The following is a 17,830-nucleotide window of genomic DNA, read 5'->3' as shown; positions in this document are numbered from 1 at the left end:
TAGTTTCTGTTTCATTTACTATAGGACTATTGAACAAAGTACAAGTCCAGTAACTTTGTTGAAAATTGACTAGATTTATTTATTTCTCTTTTATACAGAGCTTTTAATGCCTTTATTCTGAAAGGAACCCCCTTGTGCATGGGGCTCAACCTAATAGCTAGGCCATCTGCTCCCCTAAAGTATTCTCAACATGTTCTTAAAGTACTGAGTAGCACTAGGGAAGGGCAATTAATCAAACTTTTGATCAAATCAGGGTATGTCTGACCAAATTTTTCAAATTAGAGAAAGTTCAATATTTCAATATTTTATTATTTTTATTATTTCTATATCAAAATAAGTTTATTATTATTATTATTATTTTGCTGCAGATTTGTTATGCTACATCATGCAAACATTTAAGTGTCACTTTTTTTACAATAGTTTGCAAAAAAAATCCTACTTTCCTTACTTTCCCCTTTTTTTTGGTATTGAAAATGAGAACAGAATAAAAAAGATCATTCCCTTAAATACAAAAATTCATACTGAATTTGCAATGAGCCAAAATAATTGCAATTTGGTTTTTTTTGTTTTTTTAAATCATTCAGCCCCATTTTTACTGACTTTCTTAGCCATTTTTGCACATTTTTTTAGGCAGAGCTTTGTTATGTAGTCATGACGACTGATTACAAGGCTGTAAGTGAAACAAATCAGTCAGTCAGTAGATAATAAAGATGTCATTCATACTGATTGATGCACCATCAAAGAACAGTTTATGTTTAATCCATCTAACAATTATGTTGGTTATAATGCTTGTTTGTGTGTGTGTGTGTGCAGTTACATTATTTTCCCAGCCTTAGTGGCTACTGAGGTGTTGTACAGTAAAATATGATCTTTTCTTACAGAAAATTAAAAAAGACTATGGATGTCCAACTAGATTGTTCAGGTAAGAGACACACTTTTGAGATAAAGTGAAATATAACAGCTACTGTGGGATGTGATGTGGAGGGGGGCGCTGTCTCCTCTGCATATGTCTACAAAAGATCATTTTTCAAACCATGGTGTCACCCTTAAAGAAAAAAAAATAAAGAGTACCTGTTGATTTTTGCAGAAAAAAGACATAGTTTTGTAAAAACAATACAAATCTGACATTATAAAGTTAAAGAAACCAAACTCAAAATGTATGAGTCTGAAAAGATGTAAATTCAAGACAAAAAATATATATATTAGTGAGTTTAAAAAGTCATAAATGTTGACATTAGAAAGTCAAAAATGTAAGTGAAACTTAACTGAAAACAGTGGTTGATAGACCCAGTTTACAGAAATTTCTCTTCTAAATCCAGATGATTATGTGGGCTAATATCACAGGGACTTCCTTCTTGGTCAGTCCAGGTAAAAATTGTCACTGAATTTCTCAAAAATTAACACACCTCTTTATTTTTGTGTGTTTTATAGTGGCACTAATACACAGGCATATAAATGGATAGTTTATACAGAGGTCTTCTGGCTAGAACAAGTGCATGTAGGCCCATTTTGTCAATGAAAACAATTAAAATCCATGTTCAGTTTTTCCATGTTGGTCCTTGGGGCTTAACTTTTCTTAGATATGACTGTGGGAAACCACCGGTGTCATCCAAAGAGGTGGATAAAGGACTCAGGTGAGAGTACGGTTACTCTAGTTAAATCTTACCTAAGTAGAAATAAAATTATTTCAAATGTACACATTATTTCCTCCTTTACTTCAAGGTCAAAAACGATTAAACTCAATGATATTGATATTTTACTGCCATAAATGGTACATCAGTCTCAATAACCTGGTTATATAAACATGAAAGCTGCAGTCACACACCTCAAACCTCCACAGAGACACAGGAATGCAGTGATACAGGCGTGCTCCTCCCTTTAACCCACAGGACAGCACAATGTAGGCCTGGCTTTCACAAAGGCGCTGCATGAAAAGGATAGATATAAATGGCTTTAATTCCTTGTAATTGCCTTTCTCAGACAATGTGATAATCACGCCTTCTTCTCCTCGCCTTTTCAAGTTTGGTGATGATTTGGCACCAACATGGCTGCTGGGAGTCATCCTCGCTTAAAGGTCATGTGTTGTGTTGTCTTTAGTTTCACATTTGGTTGGCATCAAAGCCTTTCAAGCTACAAAACACACATTCCCAATCAGGATAATGAAACATACACGCTTCAACAATGGATTGTAGCAGTTACCAGATTTATTTTGCCTTCATTTATGCATTCACAGGTGGCCCAAAGTACAGTAGTCCCTTTTAAAGTAAACTACAACTGCGGCAGGATCAGACCTCCTTCATCCATTCAGTTGGATATCAAACAACCTAAAATAGTAGCTTCTTTTTGGTACCTTCAACAAGCAGGATTTCATCCTTCATTTAGACTCGTTTACACTGGCAAGTGTTGTGCATCTAACTAAAAGCTGCTCACAAGTTTTCCTTAATATCTTCCACTAACCGATTATTTTCACACATTAAACAGAAATTACATTACACCTTCATAAACATCCTTCTAACCCGTTAGAATCAACATTTGATGTAAAAGCATTTGCAAAAGGAGCATTAAAGTTATCCTTCATTAATAAACATATATTAATCTTGCGTAAACATCTTATTAACAATATTAGCCTGAAGCAGATCACTCTTTATCTTAGGTAACATAAAGGGAATGGAGGATGTAATGGCGTCAACTTTCAGAGTTGTCCAATGATGATAATGTCCATGACTTTGGGGCATCGTTATAAAAATGGGCTCCTGAGTGCTTGATCTCTTCATTTGAGCTCTGATTTTGGGATATACATGGTGAAATGGTTCAATAATCATCCTGAAACACAGATCAAATCCATTTTCAAGTCAAGCATCATTGTGGCCTTCTGGCACAAGTCCAACAACATTTCTTGTTCAACTTAACCTTACTCCTTCAGTGCCTCCCCTCGTCACCATCATAACCGACTTGCAGCAGACCTCCTGGTACTTCAATCCTCCTTATTGTCTTCAAGCATCTCTCTTCAATCAGTCTTTATCACCGTCACCGTTTCTCCTCTCTCCCTGTCGCCACATTCTCAGTGTCTTTGTCCTGAATCGGAAGGGTCGATCGCACCCTCCTCTTCTCCTTGAACCTGCCCGAGCGCGAGATGGCCATCTTCCTGCGACACGTCTGCTCGTTGAAGACCGAGTCCAGGTGGGAGTCGTCGAAGGTCTCGTCGCTGAGGAGGCTGTTGCCTTTGTTGGAGTCCTGCTGGGGCAGCGACTGGTCCCCTGGGGCCTTGCTGGGGTCTTTTGGCTTCTCAGGACGGGGTGCAAAAGGGTCAAAGTCTGGGTCGTAGATGGGGTGAGTCTGAGTGGAGTCCTTCCCCCCGGTCTTCTTCTTTGGCAGGAATGCCTTCCACCATGGGGTCCTCTCTGTCATCTTGAACAGGGGGCTGAAACAGGAAACAGATGCTCTGTGTTAACATCATTTTAAGAGATTTAAATTCATCATTAAGGCCTTATTACATCCTGCAACTCCTAATATAAGCAACCCATCCATACTCTATTCTTTATATCAGTAATGCTTTACAAAATAAAACCCTAAAACATCATAGTCCTGATTTCACCATCCTCAAAATCACTCAGACCTTTCTTTCCTGTTTTAATATCATCATCTTCTTTCTGTAAATCTGAATTTGATTTAATCCAGCCTTTCTGAGAACAGCTAAAGCCAACTAATCCAACAAATAACCAGTGTAACCATGTTTACCTTCTCTGTAAAACTGGTTTAATGAGTCGTGAGAACACAAGAGCAAACCCAAGCCGTGATTCATAGGTGAACAATGCGTAAAAAAGCTCCCACGAGCACTCACCTGAGTCTCCAACAGGTGCTGCGGACACTTCAAGCGACCCTCGGAAAAAGTATATATGTCAACTTTAGGTTGTGTTGAGGTAAAGGACAAGTGGGTGTCTTCTTCTTCTTCTTCAGTGAGTGGAGGAGTCCTTCAAAGGGTCGCCGCAGTATCCATTACACGCACGAGCCAGGTGCCCTCCCTCCTCACATCTCCCACCGCCTTTATAGTGATGTTTCCTTCTCTTCCTCTCATCCAAAGCCTCCACTCTTCTTCTTCGTCTCTTGAGAAACGTAGAAATGAACTGACACATTTATAAGCAGAGGCTTTCGTGTACTGAACCAGCAGGTTTCCGCCTCCGAAACTCTGCACTCAAAGCACCTGTCCCGACTCCTGATTGGATGAGCTCTTGGGGCTTTTGTCACGTGAGTGCCCGCTCAGGTGAATCCACCGCGGTGGTGGGCGGGGTGTGTTGTTGCGTAGCAACTTGCCCCATGGGAGCGTGCACCTCTAGAGTGACAGATTTAAAAAAAAGAGTCCTTTGTATCACTTGAACCCAACCCAAACAATGGAGCCAAAGTACATTCTGGTTTTTGGACGCCCAGTAGTTTAAGCCATTACACAATGACTTCTTAATGATGCCAAGGAGAGGAATGTGGTAGTGAGGAGTTTATAGGTATTAATAGACACCGAACAGGACATGCTAGTTAGCTTACCTTCTTCATACTGAGACCCCGACCTGGAATTATTGGAGTGGCGCGCGACAGGAAGTAGTCAGAGGTCTCCTAAAATGACATTACTGTCGTAGACTTGTAATTGTCGCTGTTGTAAGTTCACATTAAGTGAGGGGAAGCAGCCTTGGCCTGGCGCCAGCTTCACCTGCTGGGGTACTTTGTTGTCACACGCGAGTCTTCCGGATGCTTCTACCTGTCCTCGTGCTGCCCGCCTACTTTTAGGTCAAACTTTGATGTGTCTTTATTCTGCGCTGTTTCCTTGACTTTCTTTTTAGTTACAAGAGCACACAAATGCATCCATGGCCAAGACGAGCCCTTTTTTTTCAGCACATGGTATTGTTAGCAACAAAATAGGCTTTTAATCAGGGGTAGGAGGTAGCTCATTACATTTACTCTAATGACTGCAATTGAGTAATGATTTTTGAGTGCCTTTGAGTACATTTTGAGTACACGTTTAACCAGAGTAAATCTATTTTTACCTCACTACAATACTCATTTGCCCTTTCCATCTCAGATGAATAAACAGTATAATAGAGAAAATGATTCCAATAGCTTCCCAACACAGCTTCAACAGTGTTGAAGGAGGGTTAAACATATCAGAGTTGATTTTTTAATCCTTGAGTGTAATTTTGACTCCATTTTGAGTGAAATGGACTTCAGTGTTGGAGTTCAGTGGTGGATTTAGCAATTTTATGGCCCTAGGCAGACACAGGAACAGCATCTGTTGCTTTACCCGCTTTAAACTCTAATTCATCAAAGAAAATCTTACTTGTGAAATGATAATAAATAATAATCTACAGCTGGCTTTTATGCCACTATAACATGACAAGGATTACTTGATATTTTGTGCATTTGATTAATGTGTTTACCCCTTAAAATTTTAAATTGCCTGAATACAGGCCAGTGCAGGAGATAAGGCTAAAGGTAATTACGTATGACAAGCAGAGGTGTCAAAAGTATTCACATTCATTACTCAGGTAGAAGTATAGATACTAGGGTTTAAAAAGACTTCTGTAGAAGCTGAAGTATCAACTCAAGCTTTTCACTCCAGTAAAAGTATTAAAGTACTGGTTTCAAAACTACTTAAAGTATAAAAGTAAAAGTATTGTAAGGGGGAAAAAATGCCATTAAGGACAAAAGCTTAGGCCGTGCCACAGGGGCCTATAGTGTCCTACCCCACCTCCCCAAAAAACATTTTTCTAAAGGCCATAATGACTATAATGTTATATTAAAATGTTAATGTTGAAAAATTTGGGATGCACCTGTTTCAGCTGTATTCATGCCCATTGAAAATTAACACATTTTAGTACAATGCAAATACATTCAAGAACCATATATATGTGTACTAACAACCTCCTCACTGGTGCTTGGTTGGGACATTTCACTCGAGTTCTCTTGAGTCTCTGCCACGGACATCTTTGTACTGGGCTACATACGTCTGCTATTTCCTTGCTGGAGTGTGATTTATCTGGATAGGTTTTGGGTTTTTTTTATTTGTGTTTTTCTGAACGATGAAAAGCCGGAATGAAAACAAGCTGAAATGAAATAGGAGTAATGAGGTTATTTTTAAACTGTAAGGAGTAGAAAGTACAGATAATTGATTGAAAATGTAAGGAGTAGAAGTAAAAAGTAGGCTGAAAAATAGTTACTCCAGTAAAGTATAGATACCCCAAATTTCTACTTAAGTAAAGTAACGAAGTATTTGTACTTCGTTACTTGACACTTCTGATGACAAGTAGTGCAGGGCCCCGTGAGCACATCACATATCTTTAAGAGTGACGTCCGCCCCTGCTGGAGTTATTCGAGTTACAGTCTTGATACAGCAGTCTTAGTTCAACTCTGTAAAAAGTGACTTGATCTAAGCTCCACCCACTGCAATTTCCAATCTCAGGGAATGTGTGGTACAGTTTCCCATCGTGCCCTTGGACAGAGTGTTTAGATGTGTTTTATGTGTGATAAGCAAGTGGCAACCTCCGGTGCTGAAAAACGAAGCCAATGCCTAAGTGCAAAAAATTACAATACCGTGAGTGTCCACTTGAGGCTGGCTGCAGGAACACCGTCTGGACAGCTGTTAGACAGCTGGTTTTTACACTAGAAATAAACTGGTTTACAGCCTGGTTCAAAAAACCAAATGTGTCTCATTAGCTAATGTCTTCATGTGCTCTCACTGTACAGGGGGGAATTTTTTTGTACCACAATGGTTTCGATTATATTCAGGAAAAACCTCACTGCGCACTGATTGACACGTCTCATTTGATTGACAGACAGCTCGACAGGCAGAGGCTACGTTTCTGTCAACCAGAATGCTAGCTAGCAGGCTGACAGGAAGTCGAGCTTAGTGGACGGGCTGTTAGGTTGATCCAAAGTTCGGTTGAGACATGATTTCAATATGGAAGCCGCCGTGGATTGGCTTCAAGAGCCGTTTGAGTCTGAGTCCCTGCTGGGGTTCTTTTGGTCATGTTTCTGGTGGGTTGTTGCTTTTTTTTAAAGTGTGACACACATTTGCACCATGAGTGAAGTTATCAGCTGAGTTAGTTTCCCCACCTGTGACTTTTAGTGCTCCATAGGGATTCATAAAGTTTATTCTTCATTAGTATGTGAGCTACTTCTTTGCTATGAGGTTGACTCTCTGCTTTGATTGAAGATTTATTTTCTTGTTGTTCTTGCTAAGATCATGTTCTACTGGACAGCTCCTCAGTAGCTACTCAGTACTTGAAGTAAACTTTAAATAAAGTACTTTTACTTCTTCTATAGACAATTTCAATCAGAATATCTGTACTTTTACGTGAGTACAATACTTTTCACCTCTGCCTTTATGTAGAGTTAAACTTAGAGTTGAAACCAGAAGTTTACATGCACTGTATAAAAAGACACATCTGCTTCTTTCTGTCTGACATTAAATCAGACTAAACCTTTCCAGTTTTAAGTCAGTTAGGATAACAAAAATTATTTCTATTTGCTGAATGCCAGAATAATGAAAGAGAGAGAATTTTTAGAGTTTTTAATGACTTTCTTCAAAGTCAGAAGTTTACATACACTAAGATTACAATGCCCTCAAAAAATTGGAAAGCCCAGATGATGATGTCATGACTGTGGAAGCTTCTGATAGGTAAAGTGACAACATTTGAGTTATTGGAGGCCCACCTGTGGAAGTATTTTAAGGCACCTCAAACACTTTACTTCTTTGTGTGACATCATGGGGGAATCCAAAGAAATCAGCCAAGATATCAGGAAGTCTGGTTCATCCTTGGGTACAATTTTCATATGCCTGAAGGTGCCACGTCCATCTGGCCAAACAATCATACGCTAATATAAACACCATGGAAATGTCCAGCCATCATACTGCTCAGGAAGTAGACGGGTCCTATGTCCTAGAGATGAACGTGCTTCAGTGTGAAATGTGCGTATCAACCCTAGAAAAAAAGCAAAAGATCTTGTGAAGATGCTGACTGAAGCTGGTCAGAGAGGGTCCACTATTATCCATAGTGAAACCAGTCCTGTACCGACACAGGCTGAAAGGCCACTTAGCCAGGAGGAAGCCATTACTCCAAAAGCAACATAAAAAAAGCCAGATTACAGTTTGCAAATGTTCACAGGAACAAGGACCTTAATGTTTGGAGACATGTCCTGTGGCCTGATGAAACTGAAGTTGAACTGTGTGGCCATAATGACTGTCGTTACATTTGGAGGAAAAAAGAGGAAGCCTGCAAGCCTGAGAACACCATCCCAGCTGTGAAGTAGGGTGGCAGCATCATGTTGTGGGGGTGTTTTGCTCCAGCCGGGACAAAATAATTTAGATGGCATCATGAGGAAAGAACACTATGTAGAAATATTGAAGCAACAACTCAAGACATCAGCCAGGATGTTAAAGCTTGGGCACAAATTGCCCTACGCATACTGCCAGATTTGGCCCAAAGGGGCTTAAGGACAACAAAGTCAGTGTTTTGGAGCGGCCATCACAAAGCCCTGATGTCAATCCAAGATAAGATCTGTGGGCAGAGCTGAGGAGACATATGCAAGTAAGGCAGCCTACAAACCTGACTCAGTTGCAACAGTTCTGTCAGGTGGAATGGGACAAAATTCCAGCAAACTCTTGTGAGAAGCTTGTGGAAGGATACTCAAAATGTTTGACCCAAGTCATACAGCTTAAAGTTATTGCTACCAAATACTAAGGAAATGTATTTTAACCTCTGATTTAATTTCATACAGTAAGAAAAACAGGTTATGTGTCTTTTTGTACAGTGTATGGAAACTTCTGTTTTTAACTGTGTTTTCAATAGTCCCATAGATAACCTTAAGCATATTAAATAGCAGTAAAGTGTGACAATATCCTTTTATCTAAGGTCAGGGATCTGTGCGGGCCAGTCAAGTTCTTCCACACCAAACTCATCAAACCAAGTCTTTGTAGTCTGGAGCACGGTCATGTTGGAATAGAAAAGGTATCTTCCCCAAACCGTTGCCATAAAATTTGCCACATAGCATTGAAAAAAATGTCTTGGTAAGCTGAAGCATTAAGAGATAAGGCAGCAGAGTGCTGTCAACTTTTATGCATCATGCACCTTAGCAGCAGTCAGTTACCACATTCTGTGATTTTTTGGGTCTTCCACTTTATGGCTGAGTTGCTGTTGCTCCTAAACGCTTCCACTTTCTAATAATATCGCTAACAGTTGACTGTGGAATATGAAATTTCACAAACTGTCTTATTGCAAAGGAGGCATCCATCACAGAACCACACATGAAGTCACCGAGTTCTTTAGAACGACCCATTTAGTTTCAGAAATGTTTGCAAATAGAGACTGCATGACTTGATGCTTGAATTTATACACCTGTGACAACAGGCCTGCTTAAATTCAAGGATTAACAGAGGTGGACAAATACTTTCCACCATATAGTGTATAAAGTCATCTCACATGCCAGGCAGAGGTAAGTAAATGGCAAGCAAGTGAATCTTTCTCTCAGTTCTTTGCAAGTTTTTTATTCTTCCACTTTCATGTTTGGACAAACAGTACATTATTCAAATGCGTTTGGAGTTACTGTAAATCAACAATGAGGCAATCCTTTCTATTGTACAAACGCCAGGTTTCAGAGTGTCACTGGAATCTCCACATGAGGAAATCTTACCTCCATGATGAGACATCCTGCTATGAAATTGTTTTCCTTGCAATGCCTTAAACTGTGAAATGGTTTCTGTGCAGGTGTGTGCCGACAGGGAGGACCCTGTGTGGACTCGGCTGAGCGGTTTAACAGAGAAAGACAAACAGAAACAGAGAGGGGAGGACACAGGGAATGCCTCTCGTCTCCCTCCTTCAAGGTTTAGAGCAAAAGTTGTTGTAGCAACAGGAATGTGAGCTGTGCGTGTCTCTCTCTCTCTATCAGCTGGTGGTGGCCTGCATACCTGAGGGACTCCCTCTGATTCCATCTCCCATCAGCGAAACTTTGCAGACATATTTCATCACGCACAGGTGGATATTTTGAATTCATCTTTTTTGACAACCTGTACAGGTAAGCATGAATACAACATTCATTCATTCAAATGCATGCAGATTTTTATGCATATATGATGCAATACATCAATGCATCTGCTGATTCTATATTTATGTAGCTTAAATATCTTAAAATGATGTCTTGTCTTTTCAAGCCTAGACAAAATTATTTCTTTTAAATCTTTAAAATCTAATCTTTACCCTTAAAAGGGCAAGACCTGTTAAATTTTAACAGTTTTGATTTTTTAAACATATATCCAAAAAGTCAGAATAATGCATTAATAAATGCAACATTATCCCTGATCTACCCAACCAAAACCTTTAGCTACAGCTTATCTTGATCCAAATGGTATCCTAGCAACCAAAGGATCTTGCCATATCACCTCTGAGTTTTGCTCAGCCTCTCCAAGTCTCTGTCCCGTATCTCTCGATCTTCTTTCCTCTCCACAGACCACAGGTAGTCTCGCTGAAAGTGGATCATTAACAGCATCTCAGGGAGATAAAGAAAACATCCATGCAGAGATGTTTCAGATAAAGCTGCAATGTAAACATCAGCCTCTCCACCCTCAGAGCATATCTCTCATTGAACATCTTCCAGCTGTGACTGACGGATTTCCTCTGGGGACGAAAATGGAGCGTTTGCCCATTGAGACAAAGAGGTATGTGGAGAATGTGCTTAGAAAAATGAAGTGACGTTACAGATGAGACATTGAAACAATGGCTGGGGATTTCATTAGGTAATACCCTCCGACTGTAGTTGCTCTGGAAATAGCTGACTTTTTCCATCACTAACTGTATGAAGGAGGATTATATTTCTCCACGAGATGGACAAAATAAAGATAATTTGCTCTCAGCTCCTGCATTTATATCTACAAAATTATGACTATAAAAAAGTCTTTTGGTTATGCAGTCACTTTTTAATGTCACATTTGAAATATTCTCATTAATCTAAACTTATTCCCAGGTTGTGACAAAGTGAAAACATAATTCTAAAATTTTTTACAAACTAATTAAGAAGGAAAAATTGAACTATCACATTGCAACAATGCTTGAAATTTAGCTCAGGTTCCTCCCATTTCTTTGGATCTTTCTGTGCTAAATTACATTGATTGGACATGATTTGGAAAGGCACACACCTCTCTATAGAAGGCCTCACAGCTGCCAATGCATGTCAGAGCAAAACCAAGCCATCTCAGTAAGGTCAAAGGAACTGCCTGCAGAGCTCAGAGACGGGATTGTTGCAATGCACTGCTGCACTGAAGGTTCCCAAGAGCACACTGGCCTCCATAATTCTCAAATGGAAGAAGTCTGGCAAAACCAGGACTCTTCCAAGAGCTGGTCACCTGGCCAAACTGAGCAATCAGGAACCCAAAAACCCGATGGTCACTTTGACTGAGCTGCAGAGATCATGTGTGGAGATGGGACAATGTTCCAGAAGGATAACCATCACTGCAGCCCTCCACTGATCTGGGCTTTATGGCAGAGTGGCTGGACGGAAGCCTCACCTCAGAGTAAAACACATAAAAGCCAAGCAAGCTGTCATGCCAGGTGGGTTTTCATGTGTTGTAAGATACCTACAAACATAAAGGCAGTAAAATGGAATGACCAGGAGGCCCCCACCTGAGGATCTAAGGCTGTGGGCTGGCCTGCTGGGGGGGTCAATGATTCTACTATAACCTTACATGCTCTAAATCCTAAATCAGTCAAATCTTAAAATCAATTCTAAAACTGTCAGGGAGTGAATGTAAAGATGCTAAAATTAGAGTGATGTGATGCTGTCAGGAGCCTTGCTGCTATGTTCTGATCTCGTTGGGGTCAAGAGATGGATTTATAGGTGATACCAGTTAAAAGAGAATTGCAATAGTCAAGTCTGGAAGAGCCGAAAGCATGAATGACTTTTTCTTGATCTGGTTGTGAGAGTATTGTCTTTATTTTGGAGATAATACATAACTGATGATAGCATGGTTTGACAACTGTTTAATGAGGCTCAAATGAAAAGTCAGAGTCAGTGTGCCTACTTTTCAGACAGAGGGATAAATATTAGATACTAAGTTGCTATTGATGAAAGGGAGTGTTGTGGATTGATTGTATGATTTCAGATTTGGGGTTATTTGCCATAAATTATGAGCCATCCCAAAAAACTCAATTCAAGGCAAGTGATGAGGGAGTGGTGATGTGTCATTTGCTCATACTTTTAAGAGCTAGCTTCTTTTGTGATCAAGTCAGTAGAGTCCAGTGGTAAGATACATTTTTGGGCTTCTGTGCTTAATTTACATCGGACAGACAGAGAGAGTAGACATGTTCCAAACAATACTTGTTCATTGAGGTCTCTAGCCACTGTACTTGAGTGGCTGCTCCAATGTGGTACCAACTTAAGGGTCGTTTTGGAGCTTGAAGACCAGCTCTAATCACGGAGCTGAGCCAAATGATCTAGATCTCCAAATAAAAGCCAAAATTCCTCTCAGGCATAAATAAAGCCATGCTTCTTGTTAACTAGCAGACTACTGTAGAGGTTCTCATATGCTGTGGCAAGGCACACTGGTGTGCTTTAAGCCAAGGCTTGCTGTGCCGTAGGAATTTCTATAACAACACATAATTACTCTAACTATACAATATCTTCAGTTCAGTCTATACTAAGGTTATTAAAGTTAACGAAAACTAACTAAATAACTTAAACTAAAATGTAGAAATTATTTTAGTTAACTGAAGCTAAGTAAAATCAAAGGTTTGAAAAAAACAAAACTAACTAAAACTAACTTCTGTGCTTAGAAAACTAATTCAAATAGAATTAAAGACAAAATCTCTCCTTGTCAAAGCCTTGAGAGAGTCAAGTCCCCTGATTAAATTGGAGAAGACTTCACACAATGGTCATTTTTGGCCTTAAGTTGTATACAAACATAAAAATTGAATAAATGAAATAAATAGTGAGGGTCTCGCCTCTGGCAGGTATCCGATCCTGCCGAAAAAAAATAGAAATAAAGCTAAAAACTAATAAAAAATAAACTTAAACGAAGCATTTTGCAAAATAAAAACTAAGCTAAACTAGCAACCCAGCAGGAAAAACTGTTTAAAACTTAACTGATATGTAAATCAAAAGGTAAAAACTAAATGAAAATAAAAACTAATGAAAAACCCAAAATTCATACCCTTGGTCTAGACCACTTTATCAACATAAACAAATGATTTATGGTTATTAATATTTTTTCTTTATTAGCAGTCATAAATTTGCACTTATTGCTGTTTTTCATATTTGACTGTTCTGGGATCCCTTGGCACACCTCCCTGTGTTTCCTGTGACTATAATAAAAGCCTGAGGCAGGGAGAGAAGCAGCAAAACTACAGAGCAGGCATAAATTACAACAACATGACACTGATAAAGTCAGAGGCAGAATAAAGGAGGAGCTGGGGTGGAGGAGGGTTGTAAAAAGCAGCTTGCAGAGGGAGCACCAAAGCATAGCCTGGCTGGAGAAGTTTAAATATGGCAGCATGAGTGTCATTAGCCAACAGCATGCTTAGAAGCAAATCAGCTTGCAAGACATCAGCTGATCACAATTTTATGACATGACTCTGTGGCCTGCCCTAGCTGATGCTATATGCTTGATCAACTGTAACATGTTTTAAAGAGGCTATTTTGTATAGATAGGGTTATAGTGTGCCTTGAGATTTTGACTGCATTTACATCACCAAACCAATCTGGATGAAGACACCCCAGACTTCCTCTGTGTGTGGTCTGAGCTCACGGATACCAAACCATTTACTGTATGCATTGAGGTGTATAAGGCATGAAGGATTACCACTTGTTTTCAGAATGCCTAAATCTGATATACATCTCTATTAATGCATTGTCTAAAAAGGGTGTTAGATTCACTCTATGATCATGATAACAGATGTGAGGATGATGTTGACAGTTGAAGCAGTTTGAGTCTGCTGGGTCCACAACATCAGGTTGTCCATGCCAATAAAAATGATAACAGTGTAAGTGGTATTTGCAGGAACAACTATGTAAGATAATATTGTTAGCTGATTATTCTAAAAGCAACTATAAGGATTACAGTGAAAAGGCAAGAGAATATATTGCAGATAACAGCAGTAAAGGTGTTTTTAATGCTTTTATATGGAACATATTTATAATTAGCACCCATTTGACGTCACCAATTGTATCGAAATCCCAACTATCTAAATTTAGTCGCTGTTTGCAACCCATGAACACAGTGACTCATTCAGCCATGCATAAATACTTATGTTGACTCAGATGCATGAACGACATGCGCCCGTCTACGCTTGTGTTTTGGTGTGTGATGACGGGAGTGTGCTTGCATCACGCATGTGCCCTGTGCGTACGAGTCCAGTAACGCCTTTGTGAAGTGTCAAACCTGAAAATCTCTGTTGACACCGTGCTGTATTGTACAACAGGTTGAACCGAGGAGTGCTAACCCTGGGAAAAGAGAGCAGGAAGGCAGCCAGTCGGACTGGTAGAGTCAGCTGAGATAAAGCTCTCAAAGGAAGTAAGTGGCTACTGTATCTGAGAGCTGTGATGATACACGAGCACAGGAGACATTTACAGGCCTCTTCAGACAGCACAAATCGTTACAGGCCCTTTAAACATTGCTTATCCCTCAGGGGAACAAATATGTGCTTCCCAGTTCCTCTCTCAGGGTTAAAAAGCTGAAAAAGAAGAAATTAGTCTAACTATATAAATAAACAGTCATCTCTCCAGAGCATTTGGGTGGAGCAGGCCTGTGCTCGTGAATGGCATGAGTTTCGATGCATTGCTTTGTGTTCTTGATTTTGAGGATTGTACTGTTTGGCCGGTTTTCGTCTTCAGGATTAATAAACTATGAGTACAGTAGGAGAAACTCAGCTTGGGTTTGCTCCACAGATGTTAAAGATGAAACCTTCAGGAATGCAGAAAGGAATTCAACCGTTACTGGCCTTTTTATTTGTAACTTTATTTAGCAATTAGTTTTTTTCTTTCAACTACCAGACAGACAAACAAGAAATGATGAATGGTTTAAATATGCAACTGCACAACTTTTGTTGACTAATCTGCTCCCAAAAGGTTATGCAAACCAAACCACACTGATCAGGATCTTTTAAATAAAATGTAAGCTTTGATTTTTAACCACACCTCTACACACCTTTGTAAACCTTTAAAATCTTTCATTGTTTTGCTTCTTCTAGAGCCCATACTTCCTTTAAAAGTAGTGATAACAGTTTGTAATAAACACAAGATTCCTCCGCCAAGCAGTCAGTGAAGAGGCCATTAACATCAGTTATGTCAATACAAGCTACTGATAATACACATAACCTATGGCATGACCTTTAGCTGCCACAATATCTCCACCTTCAACATACTCCAGCTCTGAACATGCAAGCTCCAGGGAGTGACAACACCGATGATACAGTATCTACCCAACCACATGGTCCCTCATGTGTTCTCCAACACAAATATGTGGACTGATGGGCTGCAAGAGTCAGGGCATCTCTGGGATTATCAAGTTGGAACCTCCATTCACATGACTTTTGCCCCATGATATCTCGAGGAGGCCAGACGGCAAGTTCTGGCGTCCCAGAGCCAACCCCCTTCATGCTAGCCCCCCACTGAAAGTACAAGTCAGGGGATGGATTTAATTTTTTTCACTGAACATCCCCTGGAGTTAAGTTAAATTCATCATACAGAACTGGAGGGAATATGGCACATGTGTAAGACATCTATAACTACTCTGAAGGAGTTACAAGCTCCAGCAGCTGAGATGTGAGAGAATCTGCACACAACTGTTGGCCAGGTTCTTCACCAGTTAAAGCTTTATGGGAGAGCGGCAAAGAGAAAGCCATTGTTGAGGAAAACTCAGATTAATTCTGGACTAGAGCTCGTTAAAATGCATGTGGGAGACTCCACGGTCAAGTGGTGATGAGACCAAAATGGTGCTTTTTGGCCATCAGACAACATGCAATTTTTGCGGACACCAAACACTGCACATCACCACAAACGCATCATCCCCACTGTGAAGCACGGTGGTGGCAGCATCATGCTGTGGGGATGCTTCTTGGCAGCTGGCCCTGGGAGGTTTCTAAAGGTTGAGGGGAGAATGAATGCAGCATAATATAGAAAAATCGTGGAGGACAATCTTTTTCAGTCTGTGAGAGAACTACAGCTTGGGAGAAGATTTATTTTCCAGAAAGACAATGACCTGAAGCATGCAGCTAAAGCCACACAGAAATGTTTTTTAAAACAACAAGGTGAATGTTATGGAGTGGCCAAGTCAAAGCCCAGACCTCAAACCAGTAGAGAATTTGTGACTGGACTTGAAAAGGGCTGTTCATGCCCAATTTCTGTGCAACCTGACAGAGCTTGAGCAGTTTTGCAAAGATGAATGGAGCAAATCTGCAGTGTCTAAATGTGCAAGCCTTCTTGAGACCTGTCTACACAGACTCAGTGCTGTGATTGCAGCCAAAGGTGACTCTATAAAATACTGACTTGATGGGGGTGAATATTTATGCAGTCAAATATTTTACAAATTTTTATTTAATTGACATTACTTCATAGAAATTTGTTTGCATTTTGACATCAAAGAGGGTTTAATTGCAGATTTTTTTGTCAAAAGCCAAATTATATTGACCATGATTGATTAATAAAATCAATAAAAGGGAAAAACATCCAAGGAGATGAATACTTTTTATATGCACTGTATACAAGATGAAGTCCATTTACCATCAATTGTAAGATTACCTTACAATAAAACTGTTCTTACTTTGTCCATGAGTTCACAGGGTTGCAGAGTCACAGTTAATATAAATAATAAACTTAGATCTACAAACACTAGTGCCAGGACCATTTCTAGCCATTTTGGTGCCCTAGGCAAACTTACAATTTGCCGCCCCGTCGCCAAATGTGTGGTTACAGATGCACATTTCTTAAAAAATGCAGAAATATTAATAGTAAGGTTTTTATTTATTATGTAGCATGTGCTTTTAAGCTTTTCAAACAAAAAAAACATCTGATTTGTTTTTTTGTTTTTTGTTTTTTCAGTTTGGCAACAAGAATGAAATTTCCATGTTGTGATCAGCAGGGTCAGTCTGTTTATCAAAATACAAGATATTACTCTTTACATTCATCAGTCAGAGATAACATACTTTTCCAAAAGTTAAAGACTTAATTTTTTGAGAAAACATTTGGGGCATAGACCCCACAAGCCCCCCCATGGCTCCACTTCTGACTGATGAACTTATCCACCACACAAGATTTACACCTCATAATGCCAAAACAGTGTCAGAAACATAAGGTTATTAACACATTGTGACATAATTAATTACAGACAGATTTCAAGAGCACCTTGCACTAAAACTGTTTAAGTTCGTAAACAGGGCACAGTCTAATTCCTTAAATGCGCCCAGAAGCTTTAACGCTCCTCATAGCACTGCAGACATACAGTATAAGTGTCTCCACTGCTCTGTTGCACCTCATGACACACAGGAAGATACTGGCACAGAGATACTGAACCAACATTCTGTTATTTAAGTGGATATCCCTTCTATCCATAAAAACTGGCCTCTTTTCATAAAGCGTTTAATTTACAGACGAGGACAGGGACAGAGAGAGGCAAACAGAGTAAAAACAAACTCCCTGTAGAAGCTGACTGACGTACGCTGAGCTTTTTGGCACTCGCGAACAATGATCAGGAAAATAATTCCACCTACGGCTTAAAAAACACAGGATGTGTACATAAAGTCTGCAAATATGACTCTGACATTACTCTTATTAATATAACCAGGGTTAAATTATTCCAGGCTGT

General features: G+C 39.7%; 1 protein-coding gene across 1 annotated transcript; it reads right to left on the bottom strand.

The window, feature by feature from the left end:
* Positions 1 to 2,200: 2,200 nt before the first annotated feature.
* On the bottom strand, positions 2,201 to 4,094 carry LOC121524377 (proline-rich protein 15). Its single transcript, XM_041809735.1, has 2 exons — positions 3,842 to 4,094; positions 2,201 to 3,421 (listed from the first exon to the last, which is right to left on the bottom strand). Exon 2 carries the CDS (start codon positions 3,406 to 3,408, stop codon positions 3,028 to 3,030), a length of 381 nt encoding a protein of 126 aa, XP_041665669.1. The 5' UTR covers positions 3,409 to 3,421; positions 3,842 to 4,094; the 3' UTR covers positions 2,201 to 3,027.
* Between the last annotated feature and the right edge of the window lie 13,736 nt (positions 4,095 to 17,830).

Source organism: Cheilinus undulatus, linkage group 16 (genome assembly GCF_018320785.1).
Source record: "Cheilinus undulatus linkage group 16, ASM1832078v1, whole genome shotgun sequence".
Taxonomy (NCBI): Eukaryota; Metazoa; Chordata; class Actinopteri; order Labriformes; family Labridae; genus Cheilinus; species Cheilinus undulatus.
The sequence above is the reverse complement of the archived record's forward strand: the minus strand, read 5'-3'. Positions and strand labels throughout refer to the sequence as shown.

What these genes read in the sequence shown, in the direction of transcription:
- LOC121524377 (XM_041809735.1), bottom strand. Translation starts at nt 3,408, where the DNA reads ATGACAGAGAGGACCCCATGGTGGAAGGCATTCCTGCCAAAGAAGAAG.